The 16,306-nt window shown below is 46.2% G+C and overlaps 1 protein-coding gene across 4 annotated transcripts in view; it reads left to right on the top strand.

Annotated features, from left to right (window-relative positions):
• Nucleotides 1-16,052, top strand: part of KCNJ1 (potassium inwardly rectifying channel subfamily J member 1) — a 30,451-nt gene extending 14,399 nt beyond the window's left edge. For 3 of the 4 annotated variants that reach the window (XM_040483518.1, XM_040483521.1, XM_040483520.1), the window contains one exon: nucleotides 13,651-16,052. In XM_040483518.1, coding sequence (XP_040339452.1) covers nucleotides 13,672-14,790 — 1,119 coding nt within the window. In that variant the 5' untranslated portion in view covers nucleotides 13,651-13,671 and the 3' untranslated portion in view covers nucleotides 14,791-16,052. Of the gene's footprint in view, nucleotides 1-4,603; nucleotides 4,752-13,650 lie in introns of those variants that run through there. The other variant, XR_005793001.1, reaches the window with a different exon arrangement.
• Nucleotides 16,053-16,306: the final 254 nt, after the last annotated feature.

The following is a 16,306-nucleotide window of genomic DNA, read 5'->3' as shown; positions in this document are numbered from 1 at the left end:
GGTGAGCTCTGCCCAGTCCCAGGAAGAGCCCCAAAGAGAAGAACTCAGCATGGGCCCAAGGGTGGCTCTATGGCATGGAACAAAAGGGTCACAGAGGCTGCTGGCTCTGCTTGTCTCTGCCCCCAGGGCTTTCCCAGAAAGTACCTGGACCTGAGAGTGTGGGTGACGTGCCGCCCCATTAATGTAGCTCCGATGGCTAGTTGGAACCCAAGCCAAAGCTGGTAATCATTGACCCTCAGAGGCTCCCTGGGGCACAGCAGTAGAATCAACAGGAACACTGGCTCTCCAGCTAATCCCCTGCTCTGTGGTTTATCCTAGAGGCTTGCCCTTCTCATCACCTTTCTAGGACGCATGATGTTCTTGTAGCCTGGACCCTGGTGTAGAGAAGCCCAGCATTAAAGGCATTGCAGGTGATGACGCAACTGGGTCTGTCAATCTGCCGGCTGTAACTTGAAAGGAAATTAGTGTTGAGATGCTAGCACTGCGGGTGTGAACAGCTTGATCCCTTTCCATAGCCCAGTGTCGTCCAAGCCCTTTCCAGCCATTTGCAAGATTGATACAAATGGCCCCATTTCTTTGATGAGGAAATCGACACACCGAGAGGTTAGGCAGTACCCAGGGTTCGAGCTAGTAAGTGACCGACACCAGATCCAAACCCCACATACTGACTTCTTAAATCCTTCCTGGGAGTCACTTGATGCAGCTCTGATAGGGAAACAAACATAAGCTAGAATGTGAGACCAGAAGGCATCCCAAGTTCCCTCCAAACTCAAGAACCTGGTGTTCTTTTTTTTTTTTTTTAATTTTTTTTTTTTTTTTTTTAATGTTTGTTTATTTTTGAGAGAGAGAGACAGAGCACGAGCAGGGGAGCAGCAGGGAGAGAGAGGGAGACAGGATCCGAAGCAGGCTCCAGGCTTCGAGCTGTCAGCACGGAACCTGGCGCAGGGCTTGAACTCACAAACCGCAAGATTGTTACCTAAGCCGAAGTCGGACACTTAACGGACTGAACCACCCAGGCGCCCCCAAGAACATGGTGTTCTGTCTCTTGTCTTTTGCATGTCTATCAGAGCTGGGTTATACCAACATGATACCCTTTACCTTGGGGACAGCATCATGAATTCTAGTCCCCAAGTGCCATTACTCAGGTATTAGTTGAATTAGTCCCCTAATTTTAAATTGCCATTTGGAATTCTATATGTTTTCTTAAAAACATGGGGCGCCTGGGTGGCGCAGTCGGTTAAGCGTCCGACTTCAGCCAGGTCACGATCTCGCGGTCCGTGAGTTCGAGCCCCGCGTCGGGCTCTGGGCTGATGGCTCAGAGCCTGGAGCCTGTTTCCGATTCTGTGTCTCCCTCTCTCTCTGCCCCTCGCCCGTTCATGCTCTGTCTCTCTCTGTCCCAAAAATAAAGAAACGTAGAAAAAAAATTTAAAAAAAAACAAAACAAACAAACAAAAAAAACAAAACAAAAAAAACAACAAAACAAAGTGCACTTTCTTGCTGCAGATGCTCAGGAAAGTATGTTCAGAGCCTACAGACCACACGGAATTTATTCGTTTCTGGGCTGGAAAGACAGTTGATGTAATTAAACCGCAGGGAACTAAAAGGGTCAGATTAATGAGAGAATTCCCACACTAATAACAGTGTGGGATGAAAAGATGAAATTTAAGAATTATTTCATTCTGGATGTGTCTAGTTTGCAGAAAAACACACTCCTCCCAACACATCCCTTTACAAGATAAACATGTGAGAGGGTGATTATTTTATTTGCCAAAATCATTCTTCACTTTATAAATTATTCCGTGAAGGATTCCTTTAAATATCTAATATCCTAATGCATATGTGATACGACTTACTGTATATAAGCGATTTCTGTTCTCATACCACCTTCCGAGAACACCATAGAATTGGTTCCAGGATAAGATTACCTGTCAAGACATGGACAGAGACATTTGCCCTGTCATGGAGTTCCTTTGAATCGTAATGAGGCTAAAAAGGCCATGAGACTAGAAACATCTTTGGATTGTTGTGTGAATTCAGTTTTCTGTCACAGGTTCACTAGAAACTGGATTCAACAGGTAGAGCAGCACTCAAGAGGTCCGGCCTGCGTGCACAGGAGGGGTCTTAGAACCCATCCATCTGCCCATTCCTTTGTGGCGAAGTCCCATCTGTTCCTGGGACAGACGGACCCAGGAGTCTCTAGGGATCTGTCCTCTCTCTCCAGACGATAACCATATTTGCTGTGTTTCACTAGGTGTCTTCCCTACTGTGATTTCACCCCAATATGGCGTGTGTCCTGATAGAGGCAGGTCGGCATATTCCACGCCCAAGCCCAGGCCAGCTCTGTTGGCCACGGCAGGTTTCAGTTATACGTGAAGCTTTGAAAATCATCTCCTTGCACCTCTTCACACAGAGGCAGGTGGCATGGACTTCTCTGTGAACAAGCCACGAACCACCCAGGCTAGAAGAAACCAGATAAGGGTTTGGTTATGAGGAGCGTGAGGCCACAAGGCTGGATCATCTGCCCTGTCCTGGTGCTGTGGAGACGGAGTCCCGCCATTAGAGAGTGGCATTAGGCTCTATTACCCTCCCCACATCCCCTTCTGGAAAGTAAGCACTTTGAGCCATTCACACCTCACTGTATTGATTAATCTCCTTGGCAAATACTTACTGAGCATCTACTGTAGGCTGGCACTGAGCAAGGAGGCACTGGGGATATAGCAGGAGAGGAGATGGAGGGGGTCACTGCCTCCAAAGCAGCATAAAAGTAAACGCGTAGGTTAAAATGACTGCAAATACTACCCCCAAAAGTCAAGAGTGCAATCAACTATCGCAAGGGGGAGGGAACCTGATTTAAATGGGGAGGGGCTTGGCCAGGGACTCTTCCCTCTTTGAGAGACAGACATTTATGTTTCTTTCTGAAACCAGGTAGTCAGTCTGGGGTTCGGAGGAGGGAGAGCAGAAATCCAGGTGCTCCCAGCAGGGGAAGCGGCACATGAGGCCAGATCGGAAAGGTGAAGTGACTTGTCCCCATTTCTGTAGTTGGTGTGAGGCAGAGCCGGCTGCCCAATGTCTCCTCCTGTGTGTGTATCCCCAGCTGTTGCCTAGGTGTGCCCGTGGCGCTCAGTGAGTGTCGTTGAACTGACCGACTCCGAGGCCAGGGTGCTTGGCCCTCCTGCTCAAGCAGTGAGGACCCAAGGTTCGACTCACCATCACTGGCAGATTCTCCTCTTCCAGCGGGGAGGAAGCTCCCCAGCCTCCCTCACTAGCCATCACTCCCAACGAACCTCTGACCATGGAAGATGAAATGGCCGCACCCTGTGGAGATCCAGAAATATCTCCAGGCGGAAGATGGCATTGCCATAACTTCAGGCCACCGCCTACAATGAGCTCAAGCTAGGACAATCTAGAGGTTAGGACAATCTCTAGAAGCTTCCAAAGAAAGCGCGATGCTTGACAACACATCTTCAGCAGCTTCCAGGGTTGTGTCCTAATCACTTTGGCATCATGACCTTTCTGAACTCCATCTGGCGTTATGAGGTCCTTCTGGTGACATTGGGGTGCATGGCCTTCTCCCCCAACATGCACTATCAGATCCAATCCAGTTGAGCCTGGACCCTCTCCACGGGGGCCCCCATGGCGTCGCACATACTCTGCCTCCCTCAACTTTTCTGGTGCTTTGGCCCATGCTCTTTCTTGTCCCTGGAAACCTGTCCCCAGTCCGCCAATCCAAACCTTCAGGTTTTGTGTCTTCCAAAAAGGTTTTGTCTCTTGCTGGTTCTTACCTTCTATGTGCTTTCTGCATTAGGCAAGGAAACATGTGGAAAATCACCATGCCTGGTGCAAAGTAAGTAGGTGCCGAATAAATGCGTGCCTTCCCTCTGCCTTGTTCAGTAACTATTTTGAGTATGCCCCTGGGCTTAAAAGCAAGGGCTTCTCAATCAGGCAGAGCTACGTTCTTCTAACCTTTGCTCTTTGGGCTTTTTGCTTTGTGACCTTGAGGAAACTTGCTTAACTTCTCTGAACCTCAGTTGCCCATCTTGTAGGGTTATGATGAGAATCAAATAGTAACATGTACATAAAAGATTTCTCTCTTGTGCCGGCGCCGACCTTGTAGGCTTTCTGGGCCCCACAGTTTCACGGCTGCAACGGGGCACCCTCTGCATCATGCTCTAGAGGGCGCTGTTCACACAGAATGCAGGAGAGGCGGTCAACAGGATCCTAAAGCCCTCCATGATGTCTTAATAGCCATTTCCCACTCCCTCTTGGGACACTTTTCTCAGCCCTAGTCTTTCTCTTCATTCAGTTTGAGCTCTGCAGCTTCGTTTTTACCTTGACTTCCTCTGTTAGCTGTGGCTCAGTCCCCTCATACCCAATGCCTTCTTGGTAAAGAGCCAAAATCTGTGAAGTTTAGAAGAATTCTTAGAAAAACCTCCAGCACAGAAACCAAGTAGATCCACCTGTGTGGCTGTGAGTTTCTCTTATCTTCTAGTGCTTTCTCACTCTGCTGTCGCCACTCCTCGCAGCCCCCAGGGGTGCGTTGCTCTCTCTTCCAAACTGTGAGCCAGGCAGAGATGAAGTGCCTCCTTTTGGTCCTTCTCTGCAGAGCTGAGACATGCTGACATTTCCTAAATACCTGAAGTTGCAATGACAAAGAACAACAAGGAAGCAGTATTGAAAGTACACACAGAATAAACGTCCAGCTTCCAAAGCATAGGTTTCCGACTCCAAGGCAAATGCATGCTGTCACCAGAGACTGGTAAGACCCGCAGACGTCTTGCTTGCATCCAGCTTCACTAGTTCCCGGGATGACTGGATTAGTGGGAACATCACACCTCTTGACACTTGCTGCTGGGACCCAATCCAGATGCCATGAAAAAATACAGGTTTTTGCGGTGAGAGTGTCAGGATCTTAGGACGACCAATTGTCGTGGTGAATAAGATAGCTAGATAGAATTTAAAAGCTGCACCTGAAACTTTTAACTCCTTTTAATGACTTTGGGTATTTCAATTTGGTTATTTCCTTGATTCTGCACATCCGGATACAAAAGCAAACAGATGTGTAAAGTGACCATATGGCTTGTAAAATGGCTCTATGACTTCTTAGCTATACCTTTTCTTCTGTGCGCTTTTCTGTCCTTTGGTGGTGTCAGTGCCTTCCAGCCGAAGAGTGCCAGGAACATCCCCGTAGTTGAACAAGCTGGTTTTTTTTGCAACTAGTGAGAACACAGACCATGAATTGTGGGAAGCCTCGTGGAGTGTTAGAAAGTACTTAAATAGGGGGCACCTGCATGGCTCAGTTGATTAAGCGTCTGACTTCGGCTCAGGTCATGATCTCACAGTTTGTGAGTTCAGGCCCCACGTCGAGCTCACTGCTCTCAGTGCAGAGCCTGCTTTGGACCCTCTGATCCCTTCTCTCTCTGCCCTCCCCCACCTCGCACATGCTCTCTCTCTCTCTCTCAAAAATAAACATTAAAAAATTAAAAAAAAAAAGAAGAAAATACTTAAATAAGATATAGGCGAGTTTAAGCAATTTGGGGAAGATTTAAAGAAGTAACACTTTGCTCTGGGTTAGATGCCAGGAACGCAGAGTAATGTTATGGTTGAATATGTCAGTAAATCTCATCATCTAGAAGCGGGGGGTGGGGGAGAAGACGGGTGTGCGGCCCAAGTTGTTATTGGTGAAGAAGCAGTGATCACTTCTATTAGCCAGGACTAGGGGGATTGGGGTCATTTTTGGGGTTTGGACAATGTTCAGACGTGATTACGGAGTCGCCCCGTGTGATGCTGATGTTTCGAGAAACTGCGTTCACCCGAACACAGAGCCCTCGCTGGGAGAGCCGGGACCTAGCTGCCAGAAGCCAGGGCTGCTCTTCTTTGCAGTGGGCATATGCGCACGTATTCAGTAATACGATCAAGTCCTAGTCAAGGTCTGTGGTGGGAGAAGGACAGCGCCACCCCCCGTTCCACTCTTGGGGGTGTCTGGGTAGGCTTGTTAAGAATAATTCTCATTCCTTCTATTCTCTTTCCACCTCTGCAAGGTAAGGCTTCTGCCCTGGTTATAGACAAATCCTTCCTTCATTCATTCATTCATTTAATTTTAGAGAGAGAAAGAGAGAGTGCAAACAAGGGAGAGGGGCAGAGAGAGAGAGAGAGAATCCCAAGCTGGCTCCGCACTCAGTGCAGAGCTTGATGTGGGGCTCGATCCCACATCATGACCCTGCAATCATGACCTGAGCCCAAATCAAGAGTCAGACACTCAACCAACTGAGCCACCTAGGCACCTCAGACAAATCCTTTATAAAAGCATGTTCGCTATTCCCAGGTTTTCGGTTCCACGTGGGAAGATGGGCTCTGGAGCCAGTACAGTTCACAGGCGTTGATGCATTGGCCGAACCTTTGTCTCTTTCCTGGAAGCCTTTGCCTTCCCCTGGCTGCTGTCTCTAATATAGCCCATTTTAACTCCACACAGCATAGACTTCGCGTGGCCTGGGTCAGTGACACCTCGTTAAACTGTTACACACATTTACATTTGTAGACTAATAGTAACAGTTCTTACTATTTATTGCCTAACCGCTGCGTTCTGGAAACTTTGGAACTCTATGTATGCGATGACATTTAAAACGCACTGCAACCTTTGAAAGTATATTTTAGCAGCCATTTCAGAAGTGAGGAAACTGAGGCTCAGAAAGACTAAGTGGCTTTCTCAGGTCACCTGGTCATTAAGTGGCAGAGCTGGGATTCAGTCCATGTCTGTGTTTACCCAAGCTGGAGTTCCTTCCACCTGCCACGCTGCCTTTGGTTATCACCTGTGCCAGGAACATCCTGGACCAGGTTCTCCCATCCTTTCTTGGTCCCCATGACTGGCACACCTCTGCAGTTATTCAGATAATGCTACTGGACCAGCTGGCTCCAGAAATGTCTACAGAACACGGTGTCCTTTATGAGAGCACTGATACCCTCAGATCTTGTGGTCCCCTGGCTCTTGTTCCCACACTCTTTTCATTGGAAGGAACCAGGCACCCAGGAAGGCCTGTGCTGCATTCTCACCCTGGACACAAGCAGACTTACGGTTTCACGGTGGGCACGGTCTGGGAGGACCTTTACCCCAAAGGAAAGGTGAGGTGTTCCTGAAGAGCACTCCTTAAAAAAAAAATTATTGATTTATTTTGATAGAGACAGAGACAGAGAGACAGAGAGATCACAAGCAGGGGAGGGGCAGAGAGAGAGAGGGAGAGAGAAAAAGAGAGAGAGACAGAGAATCCCAAGCAGGCTCCACGCTCTCAGCACAGAGCTCGACGGGAGGCTGAATCTCAGGAACCATGAGATCATGACTGGAGCTGAAATCAAAAGTGGGACGCTTAACCGACAGAGCTACCCAGGCGCCCGCTGAAGTGCATTCCTGAGTCCAGCCTGGAATGTTGAGGTTCAGGTATCCTTCTACATGCCATGAGGCCAGGAGGATTGGTTTGTACCGGCGTGCCAAGGTCTATTTGAGAAGAGCCCACGTTGACCCCAAGTGAGCTGCCTGATGGTGCTAACGACAGACATCAGCAGTAACCCTTCCTGGAATTACGGAACGAAAGGGAAACCACCCTCTGTCTCCAATAGGTTCTGCATAGGAAAGGGGTAGTCCGGGAGCTAGATGATTCAGTCAGGGCCCTGAGTGTTTGCAGACCCAGCTGGGTGGCTATCCTACAATAGCTTGAGATCACTTTCATAGAAAACAGGAAGTTCTCTGTAGTAGCGGTTAAGTGCAACATACCTTAGCAAAGGTGTGTGGAAGAGTGTTTAGGTTTGATGTCCAACCTGTTGGGTCTCCTCTTTGGTGGCTGCTTTAACCCCCTGTCCTCAGCCCTTTCAGAGCAGCAAACATGCCACACTGCGATTATTCAATCAATCTGTGAGCAACTTGAGAGCAGGGACTGTTGTCATTAACTCTTCTGTTTCCTAGCAGAGCACCTGATACATAGCACACGTTCAATAAATGGAGCGTGTGCTTGATTATGTTAACGAAGGAGGCTGCGACTTTGTCCCATAATGCCACTCTGCACCTCGCTCTCATAGGTCCTCAGCAATGTTTGTTGATTCAGTTGACTCTTGGCTTAAAGCAGTAAATTCTCATGGACACTTGAATTTCTCCTCCACTGCCGTGCAAAGGAACTACAGAAAATCATTTGACTTCCGCTCTCAGGACCCATAACTCATAAGTTCTACCTCTAACATAAAACCTCGCTTCTCAGAAACGTTCCTCAGTGGGATTAAGGCGGTGAGAGGTTTGATGAAAAGGCAGACTAGAGTAAATGTTTTATCATTTCTCTTTAGGAATGATGACCTTTGTGATTCAAGTAGGAGGCAGTGAAAGCAAAGTTTTGCTCTCCCCCCTCTGATATTGTGGCTGCCAAAACGCGTGGGGGCGGGGGTGGGGGGAGAAAAGGAGGTGGTGTGAAAAGTCCCCTAGGAAGCTCCAGGTCCTTACTGGCTTGTTCTCAGGTGGACCCCTCCAAAAGAACGGCTTCTGTATCCATTCTTGGAATGTCACTAAGGAGCGCACACCGTGGGTACCTTGCTTAAGGTGACCGGAGTTTGGGTTGGTGTGGGTACCGCATGCAAATGGATTGGGCACTTTTATGGACAAAAAAGAGATCTGGGAGGAAGAGATGTTTATTTCCAGGAATTTGAAGGGCTCTTAAACAGAAGAGACTTCAGACTTATTTGGTGTTATGGTGAGTTGTCACTGAAGCGGAACTAGACCAGTGGTCTTCGTAAGGGTTAGCCATCCCGGTTTACAATGAAAGTATCTCTCGTGGCGCTCTGCCAGTGAGTGTGTGGACCCTTGCTTGCCTTTCCCGGCACCTCTTTCCATCCCTCCACTCTCTCTTTCTTCTGTTGCTTCTTCCAGGGTCACACACAATTACAGTGCAGTTGGTTAGTACTACGCCCACAGGTACGTCTCCTCTAAAACATCCCAGAGGGGGACCCATATAGCCAACCCACTGGTTTTATGCGTGGGTTGATGAATTTCTTTATCACCGCTCAACAAATACTTATAGTTCCTACCACATGCGAGTCTAACACCATGCTCAGGCCTTGCCCAGGAGAGCACGTCTCTGCCTCTCAGATAAAATGCTGCCCGGGGCGCCTGGGTGGCTCAGTCGGTTGAGCGTCCGACTTCGGCTCAGGTCACGATCTCGCGGTTCGTGAGTTCGAGCCCCGCATCGGGCTCTGGGCTGATGGCTCAGAGCCTGGAGCCTGCTTCTGACTCTGTGTCTCCCTCTCTCTCTGCCCCTCCCCCATTCATGCTCTGTCTCTCTCTGTCTCAAAAATAACATTAAAAAAATTTAAAAAAAAAAAAAAAGCTGCCCAGAGCATTCCCACGGTTTCTCATCGTGGCGTCTCCCACCCCCACGCTTGACTGGAAGCTTCTTCACAGTGACAAAGACTGCCCGTTTGGTAGACGATCGTGTGCGTCTCTAATGTCCAGCACAGAGCCTGGCATAGCAACACAACATTGTTGAATGATGATAGATAAATACATTAATGTGTGCAAAAAGGCAACGGGTCTTCTGTCAGTTGAAGGATTTTGCAGGGGCTGACTACCCATCCCATAGAGGTCTTTTAGAAAAGATGTTCCTCTTGGGCACATACGCACCACCCCACCCCACATCGTAATTGCTGACTTACTGAGCTCACTTCCCCATTTGACTGTGAGCCCCTCGAGAGTGGGAACAGAGTCCTATTTGTTTTTGAAACCCTACACGGTAAACATAGCCCCAACGTTTGGAAAGTGTACAAAAAGTCTATTTTCTGAGAATGGACTCTTTACAGAACAAGCATACTGGAGCCCTGAAGGGGAGAAAAATGGCAATAATATAATTCACCTGCCCTACCAGGCTACTGAGAGTACCTTGGTAAATATTAGCCAATGCACAGCCCTTTGCTTGCTGTTAAGATTTACTGATTTCAACAGAAAGTAACTTACAAACTGTACATGTTATACAGCCCAGACACCAGGGCCGACCTCTAACCACCCAATGGTACAACAAATACATATTGGCTCTGTCTGTGGTTAGATTAAATGCCGTCGTCTAAGCAAAGTAGGCTATGTGCTGAGTATAATGGGTCTGCCATGTGAATGATGGGTTTGGTCAAGGGGTGGATTTGTCCTGTATTCTTACATTCTCTGGGTATAATTCTTCTCACTCTTTGAATAAATAAACCAAAAGCATTGGCTCACTTAGTACATGTAAAAAGTACGTTCAGTAAATGCCAGATTTTATGAAGTAAGTCCGACAATAAAGGCCGCTTTTAAATCTGTTTCTTACCTGACAGGGACTATTGTATAGAGAGATTATCATGGTGTCTTGTTTCTTCCTGGTGTCTCTTACTTTCATCTTACAAATATGTACTGATCTAAGTCTACATATTCACGCGTGTCTTTGCGAACACTTGGAGATCTCAGTATCTCAGTGTGTTTCAGAGAATAGGCTGAGAGATTGACGATAACTAATTCTTTCTGGTGGAAAGCTAATAGGCATGACCTATGAGAAACAGTAAGAGAGCTATATGGAGCGTGGCAAAGGAGAGGAGGAAAATGCTGGAACTCAATCCATGCCTGCTGCCCAGAGACCTTGGCTGGGGGTTTGTCATGTCTTAGCATGACGGTATTCAAGCCATGTGAGGTCTGAAAAAAAAAAAAAAAACATACCCAGCTTGGGGCTTAGTCTGAGAACAACCAATTGCTTTGGTTTAAACCACACAACCCCACTATCAAATTAAGCGTTTTCAAGCTAATACAAATTAGCATCAGTCCACTGACCAATGCCTGAAATAAATTAGGCTGAGTCTAAAAGAAATCAGCCTGCATACAGAGGGCAACTCTCAAGGCCACTTCCTTGCTTTCCCTAGGCATGGAAGCTCCGGTTTGGAATATGCTTAGGATGCTGGTAAGTGCAGATGGTCTGGGGGAAAGTTTTATAAGCTGACATTTTTGTTTGAGCTCTTTAAAAAGCCAGGAAGATATTTTATTAGCCATGCAGGCATGGAAACCCAAACGGATCCAAGAGATAAATCAGAGGGCACTTGCTCCCTTTACGGAAATGTTCTTTATCAAAATGAAACGAACTTGAGACTGGAAGAGAACAGTCGTGAGGAAGAAAAACTCAGAAGTTGCGTTTTTGGAGCCATCTCTGGAAATGCAATGCGTGATGGAGAGAATGTGGATTCACTTGATAAATGTTGGCTTGGGAATTTAGCATTTTAGGTGACATCCACTCTATGAAGAGCTTTTAAAACAGTGCGAGCTTCCAGGAACCCAGGAAAGGGAGAAGTCCCCAGTGAATGTAAGCCAGGTTTAACTATGTGTGTGCAGAGAAAGGAGAGAGACTGGGGAGGGGGTAGACTCTTCTTCTTCAGTGTGCCTCACCTGGGACCAACCCTAAGAGTCTTTGGGGACTTGAGGTCAATGAGGGTTGGGTGGGATGTCAGCAGGGCCCTCTGAGTGTGTGCACTGCTGTTTGCTCTCCTGGTAGCATTTTCTTTTTTTATATCTTTAGAACTTGTCCTCAAAATTTCAAATCACCACAGCTGTGGTTTTCTCTTCACTACTTCTACCTGGTGTTGGCTTCTTGTGTTTTCACCTGCTTTAAGGCTGTGAGCAAAACACTGTGGGATAGGACTTTTGTTTAAAATCTATCACTAAGTTGGTTTCGCTTCCCAGTTTGTATGAATAAACACATTTTTGAAGGGGGTTTTGAAATCTATTTTAGAAACATATTTGCATTTAATTAAAAATACCACGAAGACATTGCTAACCATGGTGGACACACCTTGGGATGGGGGAGGGCACACCTAGGGGAGAGGGAGTCTAGTGTTGATGACCATGGGTTTCATCACTGTAGGCTGTTTAGGGGAAAATCCCTTCACTTTTTTTGCTAGAAACTGAAAGTCACAATAATGTCATCAACAAGAAACCATTGATCAGATAGTATTTTGAAGAGCTTAACCCATTCACTGAATTATTCCATTTATGTTTATTGAATAACTAGTAAGTGCCCATAGACTGTGCTGGCATCTGGAAGAGAGGAGTGAATAAAGCATGGTTCTAGCTTTATGGAGTATTATTGAAATCAGAGCTCCCTTCAGCTTAGGAGCAGGGAAGGAAGTATGAGATATTGAGGTGACCGTCATACTATTCGTTTTAGGAATCTTGGCATACCGTGGAGAGAGACAGGAAACAGGTTTATAGCTCTATTGAGAAAACTTCTGAGATCATATGATAGGACTTGACCAAACCATATTGAGGAGCCCTGTTCTAAATAGTCTCAAGCATTAAAGGGGGAGAAAAAAAGGAAGTTGACCAATATTTGTCTTAAAATGTTTGAGGCATATCTGGCTTTAGAATATAAAAGGTAATAACTGAGATGCAGCCTGGTAGAGTCTCCTCTGGGCTGGAAGCAGGGAACCTTACGTTTTATGTTTTCAGTTGTCACCCTGCCACCGGTTAGTACAAGGCTTTGGATAGGTCCTTAAAATTTTCTGGATCTCAGTTCCTTCATTGGACAAATGAGAAAATTTAATTGGGTCAGGATTTCTTTTGATAGTGAGTAATAATAACAGTGTATAAGATGCTTTAGGTAGTATATTGATGAGCCTTTTTTATACTTATTTGTTGTCGTATATTACCAAAAATGTAAATAGTGCTTCCAGCGCCTGCTTTCACAGATATTTTTGCTTAGCATAAGGCTAAGTTTATTAAAGGAGAAAGAGTATTGATTTAAAGAATGATATCAAGGGGCGCCTGGGTGGCGCAGTCGGTTAAGCGTCCGACTTCAGCCAGGTCACGATCTTGCGGTCCGTGAGTTCGAGCCCCGCGTCAAGCTCTGGGCTGATGGCTCAGAGCCTGGAGCCTATTTCCGATTCTGTGTCTCCCTCTCTCTCTGCCCCTCCCCCGTTCATGCTCTGTCTCTCTCTGTCCCAAAAATAAATAAACGTTGAAAAAAAAAATTTTTTTTAAATAAAAATAAAGAATGATATCAAATAAATCATAGTACAGGACATAATTCGTTATCACAAACATTTTTCAGTTTGTGTGCCACTGACTAAAGGCAGGAAACATTTGAATATATGCCCTTTTAAGTTCCTTCCACTTGTATCTCTGTGTAATTATTTTTCTTCTTCATATTTAAGCACTATGGTGTCCTAGTGGAAAGTTTTTACCGAAAATAGTGTTGTGGTATCCAGAATAAACTGTTAGCTTTCCTAACTTGATCAGTAATTGAGATCCTTTTGAATGGTCTTTCATATATAGTTAGCTCTTTATGTGAGTCACCTAGTTTATAGTTTAAAAATTTTTTTTTCATCATTTATTTATTTTTGGGACAGAGAGAGACAGAGCACGAACCGGTGAGGAGCAGAGACAGAGGGAGACACAGAATCGAAAACAGGCTCCAGGCTCTGAGCCATCAGCCCAGAGCCTGACGCGGGGCTCGAACTCACAGACCGCGAGATCGTGACCTGGCTGAAGTCGGACGCTTAACCGACTGCGCCACCCAGGCGCCCCCACCTAGTTTATAGTTTATAAACTGCTTATAGCTGCTGCTATAAACATAATTTCGTTTTGCTTTGTTTTGTTTTGTTTTTGATGTGTTTCAGATCAGAGTGCTGACAGAAAGAATGTTCAAACATCTTCGGAAATGGTTCGTCACTCACTTCTTTGGGCATTCTCGACAAAGAGCGAGGCTGGTCTCCAAAGATGGAAGGTGCAACATCGAGTTTGGCAACGTCGAGGCACAGTCGAGGTTCATATTCTTTGTGGACATCTGGACGACTGTGCTTGACCTCAAATGGAGATACAAAATGACCATCTTCATTACAGCCTTCTTGGGGAGTTGGTTCCTCTTTGGTCTTCTGTGGTATGCGGTAGCCTACATTCACAAAGATCTCCCTGAGTTCCATCCTTCTGTCAACCACACCCCCTGTGTGGAGAACATTAATGGCTTGACCTCAGCTTTTCTGTTTTCTCTGGAAACACAAGTGACCATTGGATATGGATTCAGGTGTGTGACAGAACAATGTGGCACTGCCATTTTTCTCCTTATCTTCCAGTCTATACTTGGAGTCATCATCAATTCTTTCATGTGTGGTGCCATTTTAGCCAAGATCTCCAGACCCAAAAAACGTGCCAAGACCATTACATTCAGCAAGAATGCGGTGATCAGTAAGCGGGGTGGGAAGCTCTGTCTCCTAATCCGAGTGGCTAATCTTAGGAAGAGCCTCCTTATCGGGAGTCACATATATGGAAAGCTTCTGAAGACCACCGTCACTCCTGAAGGAGAGACCATTATTCTGGACCAGATCAACATCAATTTTGTAGTTGACGCAGGGAACGAAAATTTATTCTTCATCTCCCCACTGACAATTTACCATGTCATTGATCCAAACAGCCCCTTCTTCCACATGGCAGCAGAAACCCTTCCCCAGCAAGACTTTGAATTAGTGGTGTTTTTAGATGGCACAGTGGAATCAACTAGTGCTACCTGCCAAGTCCGGACGTCCTACGTCCCAGAAGAGGTGCTCTGGGGCTACCGCTTTGCTCCCATAGTATCCAAGACAAAGGAAGGGAAATACCGAGTGGATTTCCATAACTTTAGCAAGACAGTGGAAGTGGAGACCCCTCACTGTGCCATGTGCCTTTATAATGAGAAAGATACTAGAGCCAGGATGAAGAGAGGCTATGACAATCCCAACTTCGTCTTATCAGAAGTCAATGAAACAGATGACACCAAAATGTGACAGTGGCTTTTCAACAGGAGTAATGGAAAGTCTTGAAGATACCCGGTGACTAGAAGTATGACGAAGTGATCGAAAATTTGAGGGTATGAAATTAAGACAAGAGCCTTCAACGTCTACCAGCACCATGCCCCTGAACTCCATAGCCATGATCTTGCAAGACACATAGCTCTACAAGGCACCTGCATTAGAACATGCAATATATTTCTAGAAAACTGCAATATGGAAGCCATAGGAATTCACTTGGAATCTTGAATATGATTATTTGAAATCATGCAATGTTGATAGAAACGGACAAAATCATCGACAGTTTCATGGACAGGACAAAAAAGATCTTAAAATTCTCTTTGAAGAAGTTATGAGCTTTAGATGGGATCAGAATTCTTATTTAGATTCTACTGATAAAAAATAAGCCACTTTTAACATTGGCTTTTGTCAAAGAAAAAAAAAAAAAACAGTCTCCTGAGGATGGAGAGAATGAACTAATCGAAGATGGCAAGAAAAGACTGATACTCAAAGAACATCTGAGGCTCTGCGCTTCTCCAGCCCTGGTTGTTGGAGTTTTGGTCCTAGTCTGGGTCATGCTGTGTTTACTGAAGATCAAGGGGAGGCTGAGTCCACGGACTCTCCATCTCTATGTATCCAACGTGGGGAGGAGCGCTGAGCTCCATCTACTTTCTGGCCCCGCCAGACACTGCAGCCCAAGTTCGGTCTGGGCCCAAACGATCTCACGTGGCACGTTTAGACAGAGGCTAAATCACCACTCTAGAATCTCAATGAACACCTTCCTGCAAGGAAGAATGGTTGATTTGAAAATGGTGATGTTATTTCTTCCAGTTTGTGTGAGGTGGGGTAAGGGGCTATGAATTGGGGGAAAAGAGTATTTCCTGATCTTCCAAGAAGGCAGTGAAGAGTTTGAAGGAGCAGCGTCAGGGTAGAAGGGACAGTACCGCCAATGCTTCTGAGAAAAAGAAAAAAGTATCTTGTGTTCTTCTGCCTCGAGTTTGTACCGAAATGCTGTTTCTAAAGGAGATGCGTGGGATGGGCTGTGACCCCACAGTGAGGAAAACACGAGGTCTCCCTTCCTCAAAGGGACCAACTGAACATAAAGACGGATCTGTAGAGAAAGATTTTACTGTGAATGTCTCTTTCAGGGCTCCTCTGCATTATTGTGAATATATTCTGGAAGGAATGGTACTCAAAGCTGCTTAGGAATCAAAACGTTCCCGGTGTGTTGATTGATCTATTAAATTTCTGAAACTGTGCGCGTGCTTTCCAAAAGTGTCAGTTACAGTGCATGAACTGTAACAGACCAACAGGTGACAGCCCTCTTGCTGAGGGTGGACTTTCTCCTGGGAGATGTGGGAGGGGTGGGGGAAGATGGCAAACAGGACCATATGTTGTCTCGACGCCAGCTCACCTCCGGGGCGGGGGCGGGGGGGGGAAGTGACCTTGGCTACAGACGTGCCTCTTCCTGTGCGGCTCCATCGAATCACTCCAATGTGTCTTGGCACATGAA

Source organism: Herpailurus yagouaroundi, unplaced genomic scaffold (genome assembly GCF_014898765.1).
Source record: "Herpailurus yagouaroundi ecotype Mexico unplaced genomic scaffold, PumYag 161, whole genome shotgun sequence".
Lineage (NCBI taxonomy): Eukaryota > Metazoa > Chordata > Mammalia > Carnivora > Felidae > Herpailurus > Herpailurus yagouaroundi.
This window is presented reverse-complemented; position numbering and strand designations above follow the sequence as displayed.